Source organism: Strix aluco, chromosome 10, assembly GCF_031877795.1.
Source record: "Strix aluco isolate bStrAlu1 chromosome 10, bStrAlu1.hap1, whole genome shotgun sequence".
NCBI classification, from domain to species: domain Eukaryota; kingdom Metazoa; phylum Chordata; class Aves; order Strigiformes; family Strigidae; genus Strix; species Strix aluco.
In genome coordinates, this window is record NC_133940.1 from 15,496,562 (window position 1) to 15,519,560 (window position 22,999).

The 22,999-nt window shown below is 43.6% G+C and overlaps 1 protein-coding gene across 9 annotated transcripts in view; it reads right to left on the minus strand.

The window, feature by feature from the left end:
- The window catches only part of ARHGEF9 (Cdc42 guanine nucleotide exchange factor 9), a 221,387-nt gene that overhangs the window by 37,636 nt on the left and 160,752 nt on the right, over positions 1 to 22,999 (minus strand). For all 9 annotated transcript variants that reach the window (XM_074835375.1, XM_074835376.1, XM_074835380.1 and 6 more), the window contains 4 exons: positions 16,854 to 17,045; positions 9,452 to 9,631; positions 6,786 to 7,018; positions 2,228 to 2,357 (listed from right to left, as the gene is read on the minus strand). In XM_074835375.1, coding sequence (XP_074691476.1) covers positions 2,228 to 2,357; positions 6,786 to 7,018; positions 9,452 to 9,631; positions 16,854 to 17,045 — 735 coding nt within the window. The remainder of the gene's footprint in view (positions 1 to 2,227; positions 2,358 to 6,785; positions 7,019 to 9,451; positions 9,632 to 16,853; positions 17,046 to 22,999) is intronic.

Here is a 22,999-nt window from a genome sequence, read left to right on the forward strand (position 1 = left end):
CCCCACAGACTGGAAGAGGCTAGGGAGACATACCAGGAGAACCCTCTTCTACTCCGTAACTGCCTCTGCGTAGAAGATAAGAGCCTGAACCCTTACAGGCTGGGTAAGAAATCAACCCATGATGGTCTATGTCCTGAGAGACATGTCCTATAGGTAGACATCAGCTGAGGGGGGTTTTTGGAGGTTAGCAGCTTGGGTTTGCAATGCCTAAAGAGAGTATCTGCACAGATCTAAACACCTGGCACTGCTTTTGATTTCTCCCGCTCACCTTCTGCATTATACTATAGTTAACAGAAGTTTTGTGCATCCTTCTGGCCATTACATGGACATCTGTGAAGTGGCGGCTGGATCTGATGATTCAGAAGTTACTTTAGAGGAAAGAATCAAGGAGTGAAGTCCTCTGCTGGATCTAGCTCTCATTCTCTAGTGTTCTCTCACAACTCTATGACTTTTCTTGATCCAAAACACAGAATAAACATGGCAAAAAGGATGTTTTCCTTTGAATGGGGGCAATAGCTGTATTCCTTGGATCTCTGAGCGGTAGCAACAGCAGGTTTTGCTATATTATAAGAAGCTGAAGAATGTTGCTGCAATATTGTGCTTAAAATTTGGAATAGTTGAAAAAAGCCTGGAAGAATGATTTGGCAAGTTCCTGAGGATAGAATGGACATAAAGAATAGGTACTGCTAAGCAGGAATGAATTAGAAAGGAAACGGCTAAAGCTAAGCAGGAATGAATTATCAAGGATATGGCTAAATAAAAATGAATTATCAACTGAGCTAATGGAAGAGAAAAAGAAACTGCTATTCCATAGATCCTATGTGGAGGTCACCTTGGCTTTCCACTCACACATGAATATTCACTGACTTGAAATTGATCCATCCTTAATCTAGATTTATTTACAATGAGGGTCTCGGCATTTCTTACAAATGACACACATTAGCTCATCACATGGAATATACTGAAGGCTGAAGATATATCTGATGATCCTGTGCCTCCTTGAGAGCAGTTTTCTAATTCTGAAAATGAGTCTGCATGTCAGTAAGAGAGAGGTTTCTTCACAGTAAACAACAATAAAACAATCAAGCAAATCATCTGCATTCTCTGCTCTCACAGTCAGTCATAATTTAAGAACCAGCTATGATTGCTGCATTTATATGTTTTATCAAGAGATCCAGGGTTGAATCCAACCTTCATTATAGCAATGAAACTAATTCAGTCAAAGAGGATACACAATCAGAAGGTGATGCACCTGTACTTCTCTCCCTATCTCCTCCCAGCATTCCTAGATCTTTTCCAGAAAAAAAATAATTAAATGATTAATGCATCTTTCCCATATACTAATTTACATAGTATGATCCCATTGACTTGAATGTGGAGTTATTCCAGATCTTCATGACTGTGAGGAAGAAGAAAGGCTGTTCCATCACTCTAGTATCTACTTGCTAAACACATGGATCGATGACAACAAAGAGAGGGATTTACAAACACATTTGTCCTCGGTCTGCTTCAAAAACCCTATTTACAGATTACATTTATACAATGATTTTTTTAAAAATCAGGGACAAAAAGAAAAGAACATCATTTTAGTATGGCTTTTTTTTTTCAAACATGTGGTCAAAACGTAGGAGACTGAAGGCCTGCTAGTGAGGAATCCCTCTTCTGACTTTGCCTTGCCTGTGTTTCTCAGCTCCTTAATTATATGATCACTACACATAGGGTTGGTTCAGAAATATCTTTAAGTGGGTACTCATTTTAAATGTGCAAATAGCATCTCTAACTTCAGCTTAATGTTTTGGCTTCTAATCATACAGCAACCACTAGAAGAGTTTTCTCTATTTTCTTAACCTGCCACAATTTCTAGGGCTTTTTACTACGTTTTCCCCTACTTCTTCCCCAAAGACAAAGCACAGAGCCAGAATGCACATAGAGATTGATCCAAATCTCACTTACTGCCAGGACAACAGCATTGCAATTGCAAAAGTTATTCCAGACTTCTATGGATGAAATTGGAACTGGACCCTAGATTTTCTTCAGAGTACCATTAATGTTTTAAATGTCAATTACCATCTCTAAAGTCTGTAAATATGTCTTCTCTGTCCCAAGCTTAATCCCAAGACTAGGTTGTGTGAAATGAACTATTTGGTCTTGGATAATTCAACAACTGCACGGAATGTACTTTTTCCAGGTTTATAGCACCTAAATCAGGGCCGAGCATTTACTGTACCTCCCAGTCCAGAACGGAGGCCTGCCACTGAGCTATCTTGTCAATGTTCTCCAACCTCCGCTTCCGCTCGTTGATCTGTAGAGTCACATTCCTCATGACGGCAAGAGCAGCAGCCACATACCTGTAGTCACTGTCGAACACAAAAGAAAAGTCCATGAAAACAGCCCAATGTACTGTGGAAATGCACAGGAGTCTATCAGCAGCAGCATAACCTCATCACCCTTTTAGAAAGAAATGCAGGTAGGATTTACCATATTTTTTTCCACCAGCAATGTCTTCCTGGATCATCACAAAAGAGCAGCTTGCTTAAAACTGAAATTGCGTGTGTATGAGAGAGAAGCCAGCCAGCTCCTCATCTGGTTTGCATCAGTGCAACCTCTACCAACCCAATGTACAACAGTTGTGAATATTGCTCTTTAAAGTCTTAAGGTGCTCAGCTAAAGCCTGTGTCTTTGGGACTGGATTTTTCCATCGTTAAACTGAACATTAGAAAGTATTTTTCAATTAGACACAAGGCCAGAGCACCTTCCAAGCCATAAGGTGACTCCAAGAGTGCTACAGAGCATTCATCCCATGCCATTCACTCTTATTGCAGGCTTCAGGTGAGCAAATCAACTTTTTTTTTTTTTTTCCCCCTGGATGGGCCTGTGAGTGTAATAACAAAGAGTGAAAACAGCCTCCCGTCAGGGCCAGCAAAGATGATGATCAGTCTTTTCAAAAAGTGATGCTGAAATCAATGCTATTGATTTCCGCCCTGTGCCTTCTTTTCCATTCCAAGAAACCTTAATGTGCGTTTCAATCGGAAAGACAGACAAGGCCAGCTGCCATAATGCCACCATAATATATTATTAACTTAAGGGTTGATATTGATTGCTGACTAATGAGAAAAACTGTGATCTTGGGCAGCTGCAGGGGGAATGGCTTTATTGATTATTGCTAAGAATTGCACTGGAGACAGCTAAAATAGGGGTGAATGCTGTGAATTAGATCCATTTCCCCATGTGATCCAGACAGGGTAAATATTGAGAAACAATCACTATACAATATACTACAGATATTATTTGCTATTTTGCCATCTTTTCTTGGATGAAATCTTGAGGTGCATTTTCAATTTTTATTCAAATACTATGTCAAATTCTAGCTGAGGTTAAAACAAAATCCTACACATTCCAGAACATCAGACTGGTCCTTCAACAAAATAAAGGAGAACAGAGGATGGGCTGTCTGACATATCCGTCATGATACACAATGAAGAATTTCTTCTGCCTTCCCTTGTGGGACATCTGTATGAAGTGAGCGCCTGGTTGTGCTAGGGAGAAATGGAGCTGTGCCAGAGAGACATTAGTCTGGTCTCCAAAATGTCCGTGAGTTCTTGTAGGGAAATGGGTAAGTCACTATATCCAGAAAGGATCAGAGGTAGGGAGAGGTGTAGGGTTTAGAGACAGTTACTAATAATCTCCTAGCAATTATGCTCATGCAAAGAAAGGAGGCTAATGTCGGTCCACCCATTAGCAGAGTCTCCTCTTTCTCATGTAATGTGTTCATACACTCTTTACTCCAGCTCAGTTCTGCAGCAGGAATGCTCAGGACACCAGCAAGCTGCACTTACGACCTTCATATATTTAATTCATATTAAGCTGGAGTAAATTTCTAAGAGGTGAACAGATGTGGCTTTGTAAAAAATTCAAATGAACCAGTCTCAAAACAATAAGCACTTGAAGAGAGTCAGGCTCTGAAAACACCCTCGTGCCTGCCTCCATGCGGAGTGGGCCAGTGCCAGTCAAGCTGGGTTTTATCTTGGTAATGCTAATTCACTAATTCTAATGTTCTGCTTCAAGAGAAAACCCCGTGCACATTTTTCTTTCACTCAGTAATGAAGAAAGAGTCATGACTGAACTTTTTGGGCTCCTAGCCCATGCCTGTGGCAGAGCTGGCAAAAACTTATAAGAAAAAAATAACAGAAGCATTTGGCCAGTGAAATAATAACAGGATAGCATTAACTATGAAATTAATTGTTTGTCAATTATATTGGGGCTGCAATGACCTCTTTCCAGTGTTCAAGCAGAATGCAAGTCTAGACTCTTGCCAAATATCACATGCTAACTTGGGGGACAGTGGTCAGGTTTCTGGTTTCAGCTCTGTTGTCCTGACCTGGTACAGGGAAGAGGCATAGCTCTACAAGTATGGTATTAGTGAAGAGAAAGAAAAAAACCCCAACAATATAGTGTCCCACTGTTAGATGAAGCTAACATATTTGCTTTCGTTCGGACTCCTGGTCCTTTCTGAGTTTTGCCTTGGTCCATAAATGGTTCAATGGATTTAAACAGTATTTTCTACGTATTAAATTCTTATCAGAGTGCCTAAAAGACTCCTAATCCAGCCAACGATGAGCCTGATTTCATTGTATTAGTCCACTGCATAATCTTCTAGCTTCTGTTTCAGACTTGCAATCTAATTGCAAGCACTGTCAACCTGCAAGTGCATGAGGACAACTCACCATCTGATTAACAGGCCCAGCTGAAGCTCCTCAGTTGGCATCAGACCCTGATGTTACCTCAACCTGCAGGTATCTGGCTTTTCCCTGTGTCTGATATTGTCACCAACATGACATTCCCCAAAGACTATTTGCTTTTCTGATCTCAGGCTTTGCTCATCTCATCCCTGATCCCAAAGCCAGGATCACACAAGCAGAAAATATCTGTATGTCAAGCAAGCAACCATGGCAGCCCAGGTTTTCTGCACAGCCCCAGTGCAGAATCATCTGGTGGTGAGTAAAACACACTCCCCGTGCCTCACTTTTGCCATTCGTGGTATTAAGTTTGTCTGGGATGTGAGCTGGGTTGCCTGGAGGATTGGTCCCTCCCAAGCTCTTTTAGGCTTGAATTGGAGGAACTAGACCACAGGGAAGTGTGGTATAACCCAGCCCATTTCTGCGTTATAACAGCATTCCTCCACGAGTCACTGTACCCTCCAGGGCGTGCCCACACTAACGGAAGTAAACCATACTCCAGGGCTGAGGTAAGGCACAGGTCTTTTGCTGGCTCTCTCTGCAGGCATGAGTTTCACATACACACTGTGTTACAGCTTCAGGGGGTTTACTCTTTACTAATGCAAGGGAAGCAAACATAATCCCGCTTTCCTTTTCCAGAAAATGAAGAAACAAGAGAAATGAAGTGTCCATGGCTGTGTCGTATCACCGACACAATCCAGTAAAAAAAGACGTCTTGGTTTGAATCAACTAATTATTGCTTAACCATAAGAAAGGTCTGCATCTCCTCAGAGTATGACTATATCTGATTACTTAACTACATGTTGATTTTAAAACATCCCAAAGGAAGAAGGAATGTACTGCCAAAATAACTCAACCCTTGTGTAATCACACTGTCCACATCCCCTTTGGTATTGCTACCAAATAACTCAGAGAAGATCACTTTAAACACAGACCTCTTCTCTCTGAAGCTGCTTATGTCTTCCCATTGTAAAGCCACATCTGAATTCACACTCTAAGTACTGTGGGGACATCACATGGCTGGTAAGGAAAAAAAGCCACAACATTTGGGATCCTTGAGCTGCTTTCCAATACCCTAATGTTCCCATGAGTCCACTCCAAGTTTGATTTGGTCTCGTTATGAAGGGAAAACCAGAAATTGGATCTGGAGCCAAATGCATGTCCAAACTGGTGATTTTGAACTGGACATTCAGCTAGTATGAATCAGTCAAACTCACAAATAGGGTCAAAGCAAACCAATGCATCTCTTTGCTCATATCATGTCTCTCTGCACTTCTAGAGCTTGGTTTGGGGAAAAACAAAAAAAATCAAACACTTGCAGAACTTTCTGAAACATCTGTGGTCTTTTTTGGTCTCTGAAGCACTCCTTTTAAATGGGTTTTGGAAAAAGAAAGAAAATTGGCAAGGCAGGACAAAATCGACTTGGGGACCTGATTCTTCTTTCACCTTATTTTTGTAGCAGTATATCACAAGTGGTATCATAAGTACTATTGTTGATTTACACTAAGTCAGGGAGTCAGGTTGATTGCTCTCATCATCGACAGAAGAGAATCTGGAAATTTTGGGAAGCAATCAAACTGCTGGGTGCTCCTCTGAACCTAAACCTAATGGCAAAATCAGAGATGGAATCAGGCTAAAAAGCAGAGCAGGTTCTGAATTCTCCCCAAATCTGAGCATATTCAGGTTTGAGTTGTGGATCCGGGCCCTCTACTTGCTACATGCTGAGGTCCTCTTCAGGATAAAGGAATGAGCCTTTCTGACCACTGAATGCTAATTAGGTAATTTTTCTACTGTAACTGGTAGCATCAGAAAGTACATCCAAGGGTAATTAGTTCACATGTCTGATTATAACAGAGATGAGTTTGGCTCCACTGAGAATCAGTGCTTTGAGAAGCTTTCTAACTGTCTGCTGAACCTTTGCCCTGCTTCAATTTATACGAGATGTCATGAAGAGAAGAGCTGGACAGAAAAACCGAACCCCTGTGTGTGTAGAGGCCGTGTAAAGAAGCAGTCAGCATAATCCTTCCATGTAATAAGAGACTGGCATACCTGTGATCCTGCGCGGTGTACTTCAGTAGCTCTGCAAGCTGCAGGGGGTATTTGCAGATCTTCTGCACTGGTGTCAGAAGGAAACCATCTATGGCAATATCAATCATCTGCTGCAATAGACGACACGCTTCAAAGAAATGCTGGTACCTGCTATCTTTCATCAGCTTGGAAAGCTCCATGCATGCATCCAAATGATTGTTACAGTACTCTGAGTAGATCCAGAAGCCATCTTGCTGTGAGAGGCAAGAGAAAAGGGATGCACACAGAGGAGTACATGTCAGACAAGTGCTGCGAGCAGCCAACCACCCGACTTGCCAACAAGAACACATTACAACTAAAGAAAGAATATCCCAACCAGGAGGAGGAAGGGCTGGTCCTAGAGTACTTTTCCTGCTTGGAGGAAGTGCTGCATGGTTGCTCTGGGGGAAAAGAGAGGCAGAGAGGGACCTGCACACTGACACATCACTGAGCTCTTGGTAGGTACAGGGTGCGTTAAAGGGAACCCCTGCACAGCGTTGTGGATGTTCTCAGTTTCAAATTGTGCAGTGGAGTTTTCTTTATAAAAGGTAAAGGTAGAACCAAGCAGAGCTCTGGTCTTTGGTAATACAAGAAGACAACCCTGTTACTTCGGAAGCTCTTTCCCTGAAAGATCATGAAGCACCTGGCAAGTGTTTTAGGAGCTGAGTGTATTTGAAATTCCCTTTACCCAACTGGGAACCCAAGGCACCAACCACTGTGGGGATTTCCCCAGCACCTAAGAGCCAGAAAACACCAAAGACTAGAAAAACAAATAAAAAAAACCCCAAACATTTACACATGTGCCACCCACCCTCTGCACTGGTCTAACAAATCTTTTTGTGCCAGTTTTGTTGGAATCTCCTTTTTCTGCCTTCACGGACCACAGATGGGGCCATGGCAGTTCGTCACCCTTAACTCAGGCTTGATTCATCTGGGCCACACAGACAAGGCAGACAAAAGGTCAAAGAAAGACTATGCTGGAAGAGAGGGACAGACACAAAGACTGACTGTCCAGTATGACATATTAAGTCTGCAGTTGAGACAGCCCACATATAAGCCCAGGTGTTGTAGCTCAACAGTCTGAGATGCTACATCAGGTTGTGGCCAGTGTATTACATAATATTACAAACTATAGAAAAGACAGATTATTTTTTTTTTAAATACACTTGACCAGCAATTCTTATTTCTGAATCCCATAAAGGCCCAAATAACCTGCCTTTCTGAGAATAGGGGAGCCCAGTTTCCTTCCCAAGAGCCAAGTGCTGACACCTCTCTCTTCCTGAAGCAGATGTGGAAGAAGATGCTTTGCACATCCACATAACAGGATCTTAATGTTGTCATCCCTCAGTTTCCTTAAATGGCTAAACAGGGATAATTTATCAGGAGTTTATCAGCCCGCTTTCAGCCCCTATCTGATGGCAGATAAGTGTCAGATATTCCTCTGAATAACAGTAGTAATTCTTACTATTGTCACAATAAATGAATTGACAGCACAGCCTCAAGACATGAAGTTTTAGCTACTGATTCTCACCAAGATTTCTTACATCTTTTTAGCACAGTGGTGGAATATGATGCTGCTCTGGAAACAAGCAGCAAAGACTGCAGGCTCTGATAAAAATAAGCAACGTTAACGTCATCATGCAACTTCTCAAAAAGAATCCTGCTTTTCAATTAGAAGACCAATGATGCTTAAGAGACGCTGTGAACCTTTTTAGGGATGCCCTGCTGAAGTTTCATGAACGTCTATCAGAAATCTCTCTAATAAGAAGTGAACTGTTGCCAGCTCAGCCCTGACTGTAAGTAACGAGGTAACACAGTACAGGATCTGCATCCCAAGTGGAGCACCTCATATGTAAGCTCTGATACAGCACTTCATTCTCCCTAAAGGAAAGCCTAGAACTGCAGGACTGTAATTTTCTTGACATTTCCTGACATATTTACAACACTGGCCAATTTATCAGCTCCTGTAGTGCATGGCTTATGTAACAGTATGATGGGCTGGGCAAAAGCCTCCAGGTCTATATCATCAGCTAAAATGTCCTGTTCGGTGTGCACTTAGCATGAGCAAGTATCTGCTGCCCTGCTGCCACCCGGGCAGCAAGAAGTATGAGCTGGCACCTCCCCACCCAGCCCAACAGCTCCGCAGGGGAAGGCAACTGAAGCTGCGTGGGTTTTTTACCCCTTGCAAATGCATCTCGGTGCCACAGTGAACAGCCCGGGCATTTGCTCTCGTCTACTTCTTTTGTGTAACGCACAAGTGAGACCTCTTTTTACTTCTCTGGACTCTTGTATCTTCCAACCTTCTGGTCATCCATGACCTGGTCTGGATGCCAAATAAGGTGTGGAATAGGTGAGGGACATCATACCTACATAATGCGAGTAAGGGTGGATGTGAAGAGGTGTTGGGATTCAAATATACTGGGGAAGTTATCCAACTACATGCTTCACTTTGAATTCTCCCTGCACCTATAACTCAGGAAGTAAAAGGAAGGCCATGGAGTATTCTGTGATATGTAACTAGAACAGTACTGATGCACAGAAGTTATTCTGGGTCGTTCCTGACTCCTGACTTTCTCTGCTATTCCCCTCCCATTCCCCTGCCAACAACCACCCCAAAACTCCCAAACAAAAATGCCAAATGAACTTACGTGTTCAAGGAAACATGGTCCAATTTCACTGAGATGGGGGTCCTCATTGTTGTACTGTTTCTCCAAGTCCCGGACAAAACCCATCTGAAATCTGTAGATATCTTCGATGTTACCAAAGATGATCTTTAGCTGTTCATCACTGAACATATCCCTCCTCTTCCGGCACTGCTTTAAGTAACCCTGTAAGGTGTAAGGCAGAACAATCTATAGAATAACCCAAACACTTACACTGAGGCTGCTCCCAGACTTTTCTTGAGGAAGAAGCAAGTAAAAATAAAATCAGAAAATGGCTCTGAAAACAAAATCCACATTACAGTCTCCAACAACCCCTGTCTATGAGTAAGCATGCCATACACAGAACATGCCTTGAAATGCTACATGTCCTTTTTTGATGGACATCATCTCATTTGCAACTGTTGTTCCCACTACAATCCACAGCAGATGCACAGCACTACTGTTGCTCAGGACACACCAGACCCAGGATGCACAGGGCTTCACAGCCGGTGTCAGGAGATGCTGGAGACAGCGTGTGTACGGTGCACTGGGAGGACAGTGCTGGGTTCTGACTCAATGTCCTTTAGCATTTTGCATGAATCAGTTTTGCAAAGGAAAGGTTCCCCAGAGATCTCAACCAGCACAGCCTGAAACAGTCCCTACCTGTGCTGCAGAGAACTGCAAAATTTGGCTGACAGCTCCAAAGAGGTGTGTAACAGTATTGCATGCCCATTCCTTCAAAAATCACTGCCTCACAATACCCAATATCCTGGGTAGCTCCTACAAACACTGCTGTTTCTGTGTCCTCTTCAGTGGCACATGGCATTACAGAGAAAGCTGCAAGGGGCTGTTTGATCATCTGCCCACTCTGATTTCTCCTTTTAGCCACAGTAATCAGGACAAGGAAGCTGATAATCATGCTGAGGAATACTCTGTTAATGTGTGCTTGCATGCCCTTGGTCTAGGAAGAGGGTATGGAGGGTGTAACCATCCTAGTTGTTTCAGCACCAAGTGAAATGCTGAGGGAAAACACTCTTCCAGCATTCCCTGACTTGGGACCAACATGCTTCATCCCCCCCATTATTCGTCTTCCTGAGTCTGAAACAAAAGCAGGGGGCTGTTGTCCTGTGAGTGTCACAGTGGGGAACCCCAGAGGTGATGCAGTAGGTTGGGTAGGTGTTTCAGCTTGCCTGAGCAAGGAAGCCACAGTGGGAGCAAACCAAGCTGCTGATCAATGCCATCTAGAGGAAAGCAGCAATATTTTAATTTTGTTTTCTATACCCTCCATTCCATTAGCACAAATACGCTATTCCAAACACTATAAAATGACGAAGAATTTTTCTCCTGTTTTCTCAACTATCATCTTTCCTTGGTTTTCTTCCTTTTTTTAAGTGGGACCAGAGGAAAAGTCTTTGTACCCTTCTCTGTACAAACATCAGGCTCCCTTACTGAGTCTATAGACATTAAAGTCAAATGGAGAAAGAGAGGAAGACCTAGGATGTAAAATTTTAAGGAAATTTTCCAAAACCACAGTATGCATCTGCAGTAGATTTGGAAACAATTCAAATCTCCTGCATCTTGGTCCAGTGCAATAATAAAAAGACCCTCCTTGCTTATTATTCATCTGCCCCTGATACCCATTGGTACTGAGCTTGAGTTTAGCTGGACATCATACAAATGCAAATTGGTAGGCTGGCGCTGCTCTGAAGATCTCCTGACCGAAAAAGACCAAGTGGATCAATATTCTGGCAAAAAGCACAACACACCAAGTTCTGTCTGCCTCCCTGTTTTGCTGACCCTGCCTTATCCATGACCTCATCATCCTGGTTTCAGCTGAATCATGAGGACTTCTCCAAATATGCTTGCCTGCAGCACATGGGGTTCAGGGGATGAGGTGACACATGGAGGTTCTGGCTGCCTGGGCTGAATTTTAGGCTCTGCCACTGACCTGTGTGACATTGAGCAAATCATTTCACCCCCTCTGTGTTTCGCCTGTCTGGACAATTTACACTAGAAACTTTGCAAGGCCAAATCTCAGATGCTATGCTGGCCTGGTCTGGACTGCGGCCTCTTGACTGAAAAGAAATCACATGGGGGTCATCATGAGATGACTTTGCCTGCCTTTATTATATAGGAAGAGAAAAAAATGAAGGGAAAAAAATGCCAACAGCTCCAGTTGAATGGCTATATTTGGGAACTCTAGATGCTTAGTCACACAGACGAACCGCCAGCTGGTGACATGCAGCTGCTGGTCCACAATGCAAACCATTGGAACGCTATAATAAACTGTCCTTCAGCCTCACCATGTGGTTCCTGGGAGGGAGAACTTCAAACAGATGAATGATAAAAGCAGCTTTGGCCAACCTGGCAAAGAACCAACTTTTGCAATGTCCAGCTTAGCCAGAAAAATGCCGCTACTCTGAATTTGTTGGCTTTTTGAGCTGGGAAGCTTGGGCTATGGAATACTTTCTGCATTTACTAAATCTAGATCTCTCTTCTTCCAGGAGCTCCTTGATGACTCATTTCCCTGGGTTTCCCTCTCTCATTTTTCAAGGCCAGGAGGAATGGGAGCAGGCTGGTTCCCATGTTGCAGGACAGTTGCAGGGCAAATAAAAATTCAAACTAGAAAGGAATAATGCAGAATATTTTTCCATGCTGCTTTTCACATTTACCTGCTTATCTCAGAACAGTCTTCAAAAAAAAAAGAAAAAGAAGAAGATGTGCAGTTGCCCATGAGGTCAAGCTCTTTTTGACACCGGCTTCAGTGCCAGCAGCACTGAATGACTGCCGCAAGCCGTTTGTGTTAGGACCTTTGCCCTGCTACACGCTGCAGGCTGCCTGCAAGCCAGCCTCCCCACTCGCACACTGTTGTGTGAAATCAGTCACTGGATGATTTATGTGAACATCTTTCAGCCCTGGGGTTGCTATTGGCTGCAACTATCGTCTTGAATATTCCCCATCCTCCCTGTGCTGGTTCATCACTTTGCCTGAGTCACGTGTTTCAGAGAAGCTGAAGCAGCACATTTCTGTACAGGCACCTATAAAACCACGAGGAAAATAAAAGAACGCATGGAGTTCCCATGCCTTATTCTCTATCCAGTCTGTGCATTTGGATGGTTGGTTTCCAGCACAAGCCAGCAAAGGGGAGACTGAAGATTTATATATAACATGCAGCAGGAGCCAGCTAGAAGGCTGCTGCACAGTTTTTCCAGTAAATTTACTTCTGTTACATAAAACAATGTCATATTCCTTCTGCTCATCCCATCAGGTTTTCTCAGAGAAGGGATAGCTGACTGATGAGCAGATGTTGGAGAGTGTTTTGCTCAATGAATACCTAAAAATAGCTGTCAAACCGTCTCTCTTAAAAGTACTTTTCCATGTAGTCCCTAAAGTATATGCCAAAGTTGGAAAGTATTTGCAGGAGGTTAAGTGCTAAGTTTTCTCCACCCCAGAGTGTGTTTAGAGACAGTCAGGAGAGGTGGCCAATCCATCCATCCTTCTTGTCCAGCTGAGAGCAAGTTGAAGGAGAGAATGAGGAGATGATAGCCACTGCAGGCTGTAACTTCAAAGGCAGCTGTGATGATATTCCAGTTTATTTCCATCTCTGAGCCTGTCTGGGGGCTGTCGACACCGTCCCGCAGCTTGTATACACTTCCTTCAGTTTGTACCAGAACCTTTGGGCTATAAAAATACTGTTCTCTAAAGCAGTGCTCACAGCATTCAGGTGAGCATTGTGCTGATATGTACATGTTAAGAATAAGCACAAGAACAAAGTTGAGACTGTTTGAATTGAAAAGGCAAACTAGAGCCATGTCTGGTCCCAGTCAGTCAGGACTCTAAAGCATTTATTCAAATACCAGTCTACAGCAAGTACTGAATGTCAGGCACTGTGACTGCACTGGGACCCACCACAAATATAAAATGAAGTCCTGCAGGAACACAAGCCTGTTCCTCAAAAGGGCAAGAAGCAGACAGCTCCAAAACAGAAAAACAAGGTGTGCACAAGCAAGCTGTGAAAGACAGCTACAAATTGCACACTGGGGAATACATACATATAGTGTATATATATATCCCCATTGATCCAAAGAGCTTTCTGCAGAGATGCCCCCCAGTCTGGTATCCGTGGATGAGAAACTGGTCATACAAAGGGGCCAGCAGCTCCTCAGATGTGGTACTCTGAAGGAGGGTCACATTACTGCCAAGAAGGTTTTATGCTGCTTTGCTCTGAGGCAGCACCAAAAAAAAAGTGATTTTTCTCCATCTCTGAGAATGAATCAGGCTAATGCCAACCAGACCTCGTGAAAACTTGTCCCATCAGCTCTGCACAACAGACTCAGCTTGACATGCTAAGATGCAATGAGGATGTTTTCCACACAGCATTCAGAGCTGTCCTGGCACCAAAGTGAAGCTTAGGTGGAATCCAGTCAACATTATTAAAAAATAAATTCAAAGTGAAATTACTTGGAGAAGAGGAAAATGCAGCACTGGAAGTTGGCTGGCCTTTCTAACCTCCCACCTCCGAATTACTCATAATATGCAGGTTTCCTTTGATCTCACAATTGCCTCACAGTTCCCATCCAAGCTCTCTCTCTTCTCCCTCTTAACACCTCCTTAAATTTAGCCTTGTCTTCCTAATCCATATGCTGGTCCAAATCCTGCTCATTTCTCAAAAGCACAGCACCCTGCTCTTTGTAGCCCTCCTGCATCTTGTTCTTCCACCTGCACTCCCCACTGTAGGCTACAACTCAAACCACCTTCTAGGCCTGCTGCTCTCATTGTGGTACCTGCTCTGACCGAGCTCTGCCAGTGTCACCGGTGCCATGTCACAGACAGACCCTGTGCCCTTCTGCATCCTCCCAGGATCAAACCCCAGGAGCAGGGGGATATCCTTCCAAGCCTGGAGACAGCCATGCATATATGTGGTGCTTTACGGGACAGTGAGTGAGCAGTACTGCCTGCCAGTAAGGCTGGCTATTGCTACCCATTATAAAAACCTATTATTCAGCAGCTTATTATTTTTCTAAACTCTAACCGTTAAAACCTGAAATTCCTATTGCTGGATATTTCCTTAAGGCTAGATTATTTTTCCTTTCTTTTCCCTTTGCTGATATCTCAAATAATGATCCATCCTGATAAGGCAGTTCAGGGACAACTCCACATTTTACTCCTAATAAATATCTTCACAAAACTGTTTTACCAAGCAGCAGTCAGTCCTTCATACTCTAGGCAAGGGCACAGCAGCAACAGTCGTCAGGGCAGTATGGCTTTGCTGTGATGGGGAATTCCCCTCCAAGCCAGCTGCTTCACGCAGGTCTTGGCTTACACAGGTAATTTTCATTCTGGTGCTGGCTAGCCTGTGAGCTCCTGACTTGGCAGGACCAGTGCCATGGGTATTACGAATAATAACATGGTGTATAATAATATAGCAGCATGTAGTGAAAATACATCCTGAAGCAGAAAAGAGCAATCAGAGGGCTCTTAATCACTTAGCAGGGGCTACGGTCCTCCGATAACAACCACACATCTTACAGTTATCACTGTTATTAGGATTTGTTATTCATTATAGCTGAGCAACAAGAGTATAACTATACACTGCTAAACTCAGTACTAAATCAGGTTCAACCTTTGCCACCCAGCCAGAACTCCTCTTTCATCCCCTCCAATATGTCATATCGCTGCTTTTTGTCCTGACACCTTCAAATAAAGAGCAAAGGGAAGAGGAGAATTTGCCACGGTCAACAGTACTTCTGCATCTCATCTGTGGTTGTCTGGTGTCTACTCATTCTTTGGCATAAATAACACCTCTGTACAAATCCATCCAGTAGCACTGGGAGGAGCTCAAGCTGGCCGGCGTCTCTCCATCTCCAGCCCCCCTCCTCTTATGCACAAACAGAAACAGTCACGTCATGCTATGCTGAAATGCCTGGGATGACTGAGCTGTCTCCGAGCCTTCTCAAGGCAAACGGATTGCTCTGATTAAACTGAGCACAATGAGGCTCTCTTCAGCAAGGGACAGCCCATCATTTTGCAGATGAGAATGCCCATTTCAGTCCTCCTCCTTCTTTAAGAGAGACAGCTGAATCATTTCCTGGTGCTCTACCTGGAGGTAAGATTTATCCCCTCAATATCATTTTGCATCATACAAAGCAAAGAAAGAGCCTTAGAGATCTCTTTCATATCTGGGACATATCATTAGGTGCTGTAAATCAGTGCTACCCCACACATGTCACTGAAGCTACACCTATCTGTACCTCCTGAGAATCTGATTTGGCAAAAGCATGGTGACAAGGCTGGGAAATGCAAGTTAAGGTTTGTTTAGTCTTTCAATAGAAAAGTGCAAATGCAGTAAAAGAAACTATGTGGAAAAGTTCCTGCAGTTCTTCCCTTCTTCAAGGCAAAGCCCTCTGACTGAAATAGCACAGTGAAATTAAGCTCATTTGTTTCCAGATTGAAATCCCAAGACTCTTCCATATTTGAAAAGCGTCATAGATGCTTTTTGCATGGCTGCTTTGCTTTGTCAATAGAAAAGCAGCAAGTATGAAGGGAGGAAGACATCTTTCTAACCAGAATTCACAAGGGGCTTCACCACAGTAACTCTGCAAAGACTGGGCACAGGCTTCCTAAATCCTAAACATTCAGAGGGATGAGCTGAAAGCTATGGACTTTAGTTTTAGTGCTAACGAACTTCTGCCTCTTAGCAATAAGTATATACTCTACACATAATGCCCAAGCTGTCCTGCAACACTCCTCTTCCTAAACACCCAGCACCACACGCACTGCACTTTGGGCTTAGCTCATAGCACTAACTCTGTACGCTGCAGGACAGTAAGGGGTTGTAGGGGTTTACTGTAACATAATGAAAAACCACACTGAGGACGAATGGGGTCAGCCACCAGAGTTCATTTGCTTGCTGGTTGCCTCACACTGGATACATGTAAGGTATCTCATTTCTCATGGTGAAAATATTTTGCTCTCAGCCTCACGGTAAGAAAAGACAAATGGGGGCCATCCTGAGCCAGGGGAAATTGTGAACCCAATATGAAAGACAGATGAAACAGGGAACTGATTGGTTTAATTACAACCTAATTTTCTCAATCACAAGTTCAAAAGTAGATGGCATTGGGTTTTAATTAAGAGGACTGCTTGAAGGATCTCAACCTCATCATATTTTAGTCAGAGAGGTATGGAAAAAAGGTCAGAAAATTGTACTTTCAGTTAATTATCAGATCCAGCAGAAAATTCTCAGAAGTATCAATACTTATTGACAGATGCTGCTCCTCTATTAGACACAGTACTCAAACACACTGCATCTTTTTCTTCCATCATCCAAGGACAAACCCAGTCCTCAGCTCCCAGCTGCCCATCCCATGTCCTGCTGCAGTACCCCAGCATCACAACCCCCATGTACCTCGCAAATGTCCTTGAGGTGCTTGATGTAGTGGCGCTCTGTGCTCATGATTTCATTGATGACATTGGCTCTCATCTGGTCTCGGTTCTGAACGGTCCTGCCGAGACAGAGACAGTCTGCGCTTGGATCCAAATGGCCATTCTGCACATCGCTGGTTCCCTCCTCCACTCCATCTTCTTGGTTTACCCACAGCTGTGAGGAGAAGAGGGGAGAGCAACAGGCTTATTCACAAAAGCATCAGGAAGCCAAGGAGCAAAAGCAGGCTGGGTCTTGGGTTGCATGACTCTGGGAGATACCAAATCAACTCCCTCCTCACAGCAAAGGCAACGCTCTTGCCAGCAATGCGCCGTGGTGTCCACAACAGGTTACAGCCCAGACAGTCCATTTTTATACTGGTGCAAGCAAGCCCTGCACATTGCCAAGTTCCTCTTGTAAGCACAAGGATTTCAAGTGTTGACAGTTTTGACCCCAAAAATAAAATAATCATATGAAAGGGTAACTGGACTGTTGGATGCTGTCAAGTGCTCTGAACTAAGATGTACATATGTAAACCAGACCAACCTAAAGAAAACTGCAGTTACTAGCACAAGGCACTGCCTGTCCCAGTTCCCACACACCATCAGTTGGGGTCTGTCCGAACACGAAGAAACCTCTGGAAGGAGGGATAAGCCCTTTACAGGTGACTGATTTAAGAAGGTCAAGATATGTTTGTTTAGAAATCTGAATGAATATGAATGTCAGCCCAGGCTAAGCGGGTTGTGGTACTGAGTTTTCTGTAAACTTCCCAGGCCAGGATTTGTGAATGAGCATTGATTTCCATTTCACAGCAGCTTTCCTCATCGTTTCACATGAAGAGCCCTTCTCACTCAGGCAAACACCCTGCCTCAGCATCCTGAGATTGTGATCCCTAAACCACACTGAGATCAGACTGGCTGATTAAGTCTCCTAAAACCGGGGGGGACCGAGGGCAGCTTTGAACAGGGTGCCAAGCACCCCCGGGCACTGAATACTCTAAATTGGAACAAATTGCAAAAAGCAATGAAAAAGGATCACTGCATTTTCAGCACACTGAATTTTCTGTCCATCCTCAAATAAAAACCATACATTGAACCTGTAAACTAGAAGATAACATTGCCTTGTAGCCTCTGTCTTTGAATGAGACTGTGCTTTCACACATGTGGATCAAGTGCCTCCTTTTGCGCCTCCTCCAAATAAAACCTGCTTAAAATAACTCTGATCAACTCAAACTGGGCTCAGTTTGTAAACAAACATTAAATAAAGCTTAAAACAGACAGAAATCCTGCTATCTTACACAGATCACCTAAGTTGTTATGTAAATGACGCAACTTTTCTCCTCAGCACTTAAAGACCCAAATACTGGAGACTTTCAAACAAAAAATACATCTACCTATAAACAGTGAAACTGTCCACACAAACAGAGCTGCATAAGGAAAACAAACTGCATCATTAACATGATCTTTCAGTCTCCTTTTCAATACTAATAGTTTTCAATATTTTCCCATTATTCAGCTTAAATCTGGTTTTAAACATATTGTAAAGGGCTGTGTTCCTGTAAATTAGTAAAGTAAAAAAAATTAAACCTGCCCATGATCCTTTTCTGCTTTCCTAACCAATATCATCTTTTGCTAAACCACTTCTTACAGCTCCCACGTTTTGTCATCCTACAGTGAGTTATAAAGGCCAAGAAGCCAAGATGTTTGAAGAAACGCCATCTCTTCTCTAGCAAAATGTTAATACATCCCACAAACTTAGGGGATAAAAAACCCCAAAGCAATAAAAAGCTGGACTTTTCATCCTGCTCAAGACTGCGCCCTGTGTCCAGGAGCTATCAGGGACTTTACATGAGGGTGTGTAGGGCAGCAGTGCCTGTTTAAATGACAAGATGTCCTCTTTGCCAGCAGTGGGGCAGGACCTGCTGGGGGCATCAACCCCACACTGAGAAACCCAGTGCAGGCCATTTGTCTGAACGAGCGAGTGGCAGAGCCTGCTCTGCCCACGCGATATCCTACCTGTACTCCACCCTGCACTGCCAACACAGGACCTCCTTTTGCACATCAGGAGACCAGAGGGATACACCGAAGCCTGCCAAGGAAGTGAAATAACCCCTCTGGCCAGCCCAACACTGCTCCCATTGCATGAAGGAGCCATCCAAAGCCTTCATACCTTTCCCCAAGACAGTGCAGCTGAGAGTCAATTAAATATCTTGTGTGACAGAGCAGAAGCAAAACTCAGCAAATACGGTTGTCAGCTCTCGTTTCTTATGTCCTGATGCACCCCGGGAGGAAGGGGTGAGTCCAGGCACCGAATGGCCATGCAGTCCTGTGGCACTGGCAGCACCCAGTAGTGGCTCGGCTGCAGTCAAAGCAGGGCTGGTCCTAAGGGCAAGCAGCCCTGGGTGCTGCAGAAGGGCGTTTCAGTGACCCCAGACAGGTCCAGTTATGCCAGTTTGGACACAGGGAAACCCCTGGGAGATGCAGCATTCCTGGGAGCAGCTCTGCACGCCTTTCCCCAGGTCCTTTGCACAGAAAGAAGTTCTCCATTGTGGCACCTGTTGCAAAGATGCACTAGGTCATGTTGTCTCCCAGTTGTGGCACTGCACATGGATTTTTGAAAGGCTTTTTTGTAGGATTTCCATCAGCACTGGGAGGCCTGGTTGAGCCCTGGATCACTGCGAGGGAAGGCAGTGAGCTAATGATCTAGTCACACGCAACAATATGGGAATTCAGCATGCAAAACCTCTCCTGGCACACTGAAACAAATTTCAGAAGACTGTCACTTGTTCAGAAAAACAACCCAAAAGCCAGTTAGAAAGCATGCCTCTTCCCAGCAAACCCCACTCTCTGCTCTGGAAGAGGTTTCAGTTACACTGAAATAGAGCAACACTTCACGTACATGAACAGTGTTTCATGCTGAAAAATAAACGTCCAAGTGCTGCTTCTGAGTAACTGCCATGCTGGCATAAGACTGCCAAAGCGACCTTGGGGGCCAATTTACTTACATCAGTGACACTGATTTTAGTGGAGGCTCTGCTGTGAAAACCTGTGGGCCATCCTCAGAAGAGAAAATCAGCTAGACCTGGGAAGGATAGAATTGAACGGAGAGTCCTTTGAGGAATATATCCTCATGACAGCTTTACTAGTATTCCAAACCAAATAATGTTGATAATCAAGCAGGATCAATGTAGGTATTAAACCCTGTTAGCTGAAGTTTAAAATAACTTCCCATCCTACCTTCCTGCTACTATGAAAAGGTATTTTGCAGCTCTCCCAAACCCAACTTGAACAGCTTGTTACCAAGTTTTATGACGCTTCTGCCAGTTTGGCAACAGAGGATATTTTTAAAGCTCTACCTCCTGGAGTCAAGTGATCATGAGAAAAATTTCAATTTTCATTTAAAAAATAAAGCAGGAATGATCTAATCATAAGGGGGGTGGGGGGGAAGCTTGAAAGCATGAATCCTAAAGGCTTTGAAACTCTAAGGCAAATACCAAGCTTGCAAACTTTCATGATTTCTGAAAACCTCAGAATTTGGTCTGCCTTTTGTACACTGGAGGAACACTCCCCGCTTCCACATCTGGGAATCTCAGGAGTCCTGCTTTCTTCCTTAATGAAATTTTTGCTCCTTCCTGCTAGGATTCATGTTCCCACAAGGAAAAAATTACAGTTCTAGTCTAGATGACTTCTGCTTTAGATTAAAAACAAATGCAACAATTTTATCGGTAACAGAGGAAGCCAAATGTGCCTTCCACGCCGTGCTCTCCAGCCTCAGCTGCTGAAAGGATTAATCCCACTGTGCTGTTCAAACACTCCTGCTTTCTGTCTTAACCTCTGAAGTTCTCTGTAATTCAAGCAAGGATCATTCTTCCAGGGCATCTTTTGAAGTTTGGACCATTACTCACAAAAGGTGAGGTACATTGGCAGCTCTACTGCTGACCTTGGGCCAATCACCTAAACTGGGGGAGGCTTTCCCCATCTATAAATGGGGGTAATCTACCTTACCAATGGCATTTTTCATTAATATTTTTGAGGTTGACAGACTTTACATTGAAGCTTATGTCTACTTTGAAATACAGACTTAAATGCATCACTGTGGGCTTGCCACACTCTTGTACTCATCCATGAGCAACAATTTGGCTAGACGGACCTTTGGTCTGACACAGTATGGCTGGTTTTGCAACTGCAGCTCTCACATTCTCTTGTGCCTGTGCTGAGAAGGAGCTGAGCTGCGTTGGGGAAAGGGAAGGCTGCACTTGAAGTGTTAATTGTGTCCTCTGACCCAACACCACCACCCAAGCCAGATCCTCTCTGCTTCACCGACCTGCTCATTCAAAACCACAATGATGGCGTGCTGCAGACGACAGTAAGGTCTAAGAGGCAAACTGGGGGTGACACTGTTTTTTCCCAGTAATTTATTAAATGTCATATTTAGTTGATTTAGACAATGCTGCAAAGGTTCCTATTTTATTCTAGTCCACATTCACCTGTAAGGAGGGTGGTTGTTACATTTTGACACACGTGTCTCTCCCCAGAACCCTCTCCTGTCTGAAATGCTTGACCTCCATTGCTGTGGATAACAGCTGAGATACCACTAATGGAAAAAGGGCTCTCTCTTCCTCAGCTCTTCCAACGTACACTGGACACAAATGCACAGATGTACCTCCCTCCCAGTGCAAATATCTCTTTTTTTAGAAAAGAAACTGCAAAACTCCAGTTTTCTCCCAGTTTCACTTCATCTCTCCAGTCTTCCCTGCTCAGGATGGGTGGCTGCCACCCCGCGAAGCTCCTGTGGGGCTTTCCACAGAGCAGAGATGGGACTTCAGTTCCCTGGCAGCTTGTCAACTCTGCCGCTCGCTTGGATTTCAAGAAGTCTCTCTTGGCTCCTGTCCTGTCCTCCTCAGCAATTAGGGGCTGTGGCTTGGCACAGATGAGGGTTTGGGATACCAGACTAAAATACTGCATCCAATGCCACCTTTTTTTTTTAATAATAAATAATAACAGCTGTTCAGCAATCATCAACAATGATTACAATAATAAATCAGCCTTCAGTGCCTTTTTAAACAGCTCTGCAATGCAAAAAATCATGGGCTCTGAAGTACTATGGCACTGTGTGGATCTCCCCCACACCATTAAAAAGGTCCAGAATGCCAAACAATGAAGCTAGCCCTGAGAACCAATTCAAATGCTTTGTATTAAGAATTAATTAAAAGAAACCAATAAAAACTACAGAGAGAAAAAATTCAAGTTGCATAATGCTAGTCCTAAGTGATGTTTCACACTGAAAGACCACCCTACATGTGGAGAACAGGCTTATAATGAGGTTCACAGTCCTATTTCAAAATTCAACCCTAATTAGGAAGTCATGACCAGCTCCTGCATAACATAATAATTTGGAGAGGCAGATAAAAGTAAAATAGTCAAATAAAAAAGCCCCTTTTGCTTAAGGACCCAGTTCTGGGAGCCACAGAGAGCTGATCATTTCATTGTGCTAGTTAATATTATATGTGATTTATATAAAATCTGTAGAAATGTGATTTATCAATTTGCAGCTATATCCAAATGGTGCATAAAATCATCAAATGGCACTGTTCCAACATTAGCTGACCGGTAATTACTATATATTTAGACTGCTGAATGCATACACTGTATATAGAGGACATTTTACTTGAATAGGCACTGAGGGCTGATAGCCTCATAATAATCAGAAAGCATGATAAAACAAACATTTTACCAGCCATCTGGATTATTAATCTCCTTCCATTGGATATTCACAAGGACAAAACTAGCAGATAATGTGCCATCCTGGATTTTAGCTCACAGTTAAATAATGTGGCAGATTAATGATACAGGCAGATCCTTCCAGAGAGCTGTTACCATTCCACTGAATCTCTGCTCACCAGTGACTTTATAACAAATACCAGTGTGAGCAGCCCAACCTTCACCAAAACCTGGTACCAAATAGTGGCATTCAGAGTGTCATTAGCCCTGCAACAACTGCAAGGGAGTGTAGGAGACTCCAATAACCCTACAGAAATAAGCTGCAGCACAGCCTCAGGACTATTGTACCCATCTAGCCACAGTGCCCTGCTCAGCAGAGCTGCTCCGTGAGCTGCAGGGTTTGCCCCCTCT